Below are 4,649 nucleotides of genomic sequence, written 5' to 3' on the forward strand. Positions count from 1 at the left end.
GAAACACATTACACAGGTAGACACGTAAACTCACCCCTAGGAACACACACGTCTGTAAAATGTAAACACAGGGCATTTAACCTTTTTTCTTCCTTCTCTTCGAATGCACACAGGGGTTGTTTCGTGTTTGTTTTTCTGGAACTTCAGGTATTTTGTTTCTCTTTCTTTTTGAAAGATGGGTATTTTGTTTCTTGTACGGTGTGTTTCTCTCTAAGAGATGCATCGTTTTTTATATCGCTTGTTTTTGCTCTTTTTTCTATTTTTATATTATTTGTTTTTCTCATAAAATTTATTAGACATAATTTGACCCTATAACTTGACATTGACACTAGATACCAATGATAGTTCGACATTCCGACATTACACGCTAGAAACTCGATACTCGACACTAGTCCCAGAAACCATTATCCTCTTCGGATGAATGCCCGAGATCATCCCACCAGTTGGTGTCCATCTCCGTGCTCGAAGCGTCGCCAGCAGCTACTCAAGACGATGCACGGCTGGCGGAAGACGATGCATCAGGGGCCGAGGCCGAAGCTTACTACACGGCTAGGATGTCGTAGTACTCGAGTTCTTGCGCCACGTGTTACGGATGTTTTGCGCGGAACTCCGTCGTCACCTCCTCGTCGGTCTGCTTAATCGACAACCACATATACTGCTGGCGCACCCACCGCTCCTCCTCACGACGAACGGTGGTGAACAACGACGCGAGGAAGTCAGCCTCATCTCGGCTTTGCACGTCGGGGAAGTTAATCGACCCGCCCACTCCGCCGAGCCGCCACACCATGGCGTCGTACGCACGGGCAGCGAGCTCCAGCGTCTTGAAGGTGTCCAGCCAGAGTCGGTCACCGCCGCGGGTGAGCACGAAGGCCCAACAACCGGAGGGGCGGATGCCCACGTCGAGGAAACCGGCGCTGGTGTGAGGGTGGCGGTGGGGCAGCATCATCATGCGCGGCGCGGCAGGGAGGCGGTTTTTTTGGGGGAAAGGTGCGGCGCGGACTGGCGGGTCTTGGTTTACTCACGGCATTGCAAGGCGGTGGCTGGGGGTACTAGGCAGTGGCGGAATCAGCGGCAGATGATGTAAATTTGCATTACGTGGTGCAAATTATACATCAAGGCGTAAAATTCTGGTACGTTTTTTGCACCTGCATCATCTGCTGGAGCTGTTGTTTTGCTGCAATGTGATGTAAACGATAGTTATTTTACGTCTACATCATCTCTTGGATATGCTATAATAAGCAAGTATAATATAATGGTTCCATTCTTGAGGAATGGGTTAATTTTATCCGTTAATTTTAATTTTATGCTTGTGTTTGGTTTTAGTTGAAAATAGAATGGGCTCGTTCCATTCCTGTGGGGAACACGCAATGGGGTGCGTTTAATAGAAAGAGTTGTAAGAGAAGAGATGAGGTGAGCGAGCATCGGGTGGCTTTAGCACAGAGGAAGAGAGAGATTCCACCGATTTTAAGGAACGTGTGCATTTCGGATCTAGATGGTATATTCTCTTTTGAGCAACCACCTCGTCATGTTCCATTTCTCAACTAAAAATTAGAACGAAATTTAGGTGTGGAATCATTCTATTGCATTCCACTTTGTGACCTCATCCGAACACATCCCTAGGGAGCCTTCGATACCTCACATGCCCCTTGGCTCGCATCTAGGAAGCAATAAATGGTTGTTTGGTTGCTTGAAAGGCCTCTGCGTTGTGGCATGCACGGTTCTTAAAGCACCTCCGGGATAAACCCGGGAGGAACATCCAAATTGGCCTTTCCAACCAATCCAGCCTCATCTCGCCCAAAATCGACAACGCGGTGTTCTGATGTCTACGCACGCTTCTTTTCCTGTAGACAGTGTTGGGCCTCCAAGAGCAGAGGTTTGTAGAACAGCAGCAATTTTTCCCTTAAGTGGATCACCCAAGGTTTATCGAACTCAGGGAGGAAGAGGTCAAAGATATCCCTCTCAAGCAACCCTGCGATCACAATGCAAGAAGTCTCTTGTGTCCCCAACACACCTAATACACTTGTCAGATGTATAGGTGCACTAGTTAGGCGAAGAGATAGTGAAATACAGGTGGTATGAATGAATATGAGCAGTAGCAACGGCGCCAGAAAATACTTGATGCTACAACTGGCGTGTGGTTGATGATGGGAATATTGCAAGCAGTACAGATGCAGTAAAACAGTAAACAACCAGTGATTGCAGTATTTGGAAACAAGGCCTAGGGATCATACTTTCACTAGTGGACACTCTCAACATTGATCACATAACTGAATAGATAAATGCTATACCCTACACTCTCTTATTGGATGATGAACACCACTAATTGTGTAGGGCTACAAGAGCACCTCAATGCCGGAGTTAACAAGCTCCACAATATTCGATATTCATATTTAAATAACCTTAGAGTGCATGATAGATCATTGCAATTATACCAAGTACTAACATAGCATGCACACTGTCACCTTCATACTATCAAAGGAGGAATAGATCACATCAATACCATCATAGTAATAGTTAACTTCATAATCTACAAGAGATCACAATCATAAACTACGCCAAGTACTACATGATGCACACACTGTCACCATTACATCATGGAGGAGGAATAGAGTACTTTAATAACATCACTAGAGTAGCACATAGATGAATAGTGATACAAAACTCATATGAATCTCAATCATGTAAGGCAGCTCATGAGATCATTGTATTGAAGTACATAGGAGAGAGATTAACCACATAGCTACTCTGCAGCCCTTAGCCTCGAGGGAGAACTACTCCCTCCTCATGGGAGACAGCAGCGGTGATGAAGATGGCGGTGGTGTCGATGGAGATGCCTTCCGGGGGCACTTCCCCGTCCCGGCGGCGTGCCGGAATAGAGACTTCTGTCCCCCAGATCTTGGCTTCGCGATGGCGGCGGCTCTGGAAGGTTTCTCGTACCGTGGCTTTTCCGTATCGAAGATTTAGGTCAGGGGGCTTCTTATAGGCGAAGAGGCGGAGTCGGAAGGCTGACGGGGCCGCCACACAATAGGGGGGCGCGGCCCCCCCTCTGGCCGCGTCAGCCTGGCATCTGGTGGCCCTGTGGCCCCCCTATGGTGTTCTGGAAGCTTCGTGAAATTATAAGATGTTGGGCGTTGATTTCGTCCAATTCCGAGAATATTTCCTTACTAGGATTTCTGAAACCAAAAACAGCAGAAAACAGGAATTGGCACTTCGGCATCTCGTCAATAGGTTAGTTCCAGAAAACGCATAAAATCATCATAAAGTGTGAACAAAACATGTAGGTATTGTCATAAAACAAGCATGGAACATAAGAAATTATCGATACGTTGGAGACGTATCAGCATCCCCAAGCTTAGTTCCTACTCGTCCCGAGTAGGTAAACGATAACAAAGATAATTTCTGAAGTGACATGCTACTTACATAATCTTGATCATACTATTGTAAAGCATATGAGATGAATGCAGCGATTCAAAGCAATGGTAAAGACAATGATTAAACAACTGAATCATGTAGCAAAGACTTTTCATGAATAGTACTTTCAAGACAAGCATCAATAAGTCTTGCATAAGAGTTAACTCATAAAGCAATAAATTCATAGTAAAGGCATTGAAGCAACACAAAGGAAGATTAAGTTTCAGCGGTTGCTTTCAACTTGTAACATGTATATCTCATGGATAATTGTCAACATAAAGTAAAATAATAAGTGCAATAAGCAAATATGTAGAAATCAATGCATAGTTAACACAAGTGTTTGCCTCTAAGATAGAAGGAAATGGGTAAACTGACTCAACATGAAAGTAGAAGAATGGCCCTTCGAAGAGGGAAGCATTGATTGCTATATTTGTGCTAGAGCTTTTATTTTAAAAAACATCAAGAGAGCATAAAAGTAGAGTTTTGAGAGGTGTTTGTTGTTGTCAACGAATGGTAGTGGGCACTCTAACCCCCTTGCCAGACAAACCTTCAAAGAGCGGCTCCCATGAAACATTTTTATTTTTTGGTGGCACTCCTTCCAACCTTTACTTTCACAAACCATGGCTAACCGAATCCTCGGGTGCCTGCCAACAATCTCATACCATGGAGGAGTGTCTATTTGTAAAATTATGAAAGTTAATTAATTCGGGGCTGGGAACCCCATTGCCAGCTCTTTTTGCAAAATTATTGGATAAGCGGATGAAGCCACTAGTCCATTGGTGAAAGTTGCCCAACAAGATTGAAAGATAAACACCACATACTTCCTCATGAGCTATAAAACATTGACACAAATAAGAGGTAATAACTTTTGAATTGTTTAAAGGTAGCACTCAAGCAATTTACTTTGGAATGGCAGAGAAATACCATGTAGTAGGTAGGTATGGTGGACACAAATGGCATAGTTTTTGGCTCAAGGATTTTGGATGCATGAGAAGTATTCCCTCTCAATACAAGGTTTAGGCTAGCAAAGTTGTTTGAAGCAAACACAAGTATGAACCAGTACAGCAAAACTTACATAAGAACATATTGCAAGCATTATAAGACTTTACACTGTCTTCCTTGTTGTTCAAACACCTTTACCAGAAAATATCTAGACCTTAGAGAGACCAATCGTGCAAACCAAATTTTAACCAGCTCTATGTAGTTCTTCATTAATAGGTGCAAAGCATATGATGCAA

The 4,649-nt window shown here is 43.9% G+C and overlaps 1 protein-coding gene across 1 annotated transcript; it reads right to left on the reverse strand.

Annotated features, from left to right (window-relative positions):
- Nucleotides 1-586: 586 nt before the first annotated feature.
- LOC127336048 (ethylene-responsive transcription factor ERF084-like) lies at nucleotides 587-946 on the reverse strand. The gene has a single exon (XM_051362801.1). The coding sequence runs from the start codon at nucleotides 944-946 to the stop codon at nucleotides 587-589; it is 360 nt and encodes a 119-aa protein (XP_051218761.1).
- Between the last annotated feature and the right edge of the window lie 3,703 nt (nucleotides 947-4,649).

Source organism: Lolium perenne, chromosome 1 (genome assembly GCF_019359855.2).
Source record: "Lolium perenne isolate Kyuss_39 chromosome 1, Kyuss_2.0, whole genome shotgun sequence".
NCBI lineage: Eukaryota > Viridiplantae > Streptophyta > Magnoliopsida > Poales > Poaceae > Lolium > Lolium perenne.

What these genes read in the sequence shown, in the direction of transcription:
- LOC127336048 (XM_051362801.1), bottom strand. Translation starts at nt 946, where the DNA reads ATGATGCTGCCCCACCGCCACCCTCACACCAGCGCCGGTTTCCTCGAC.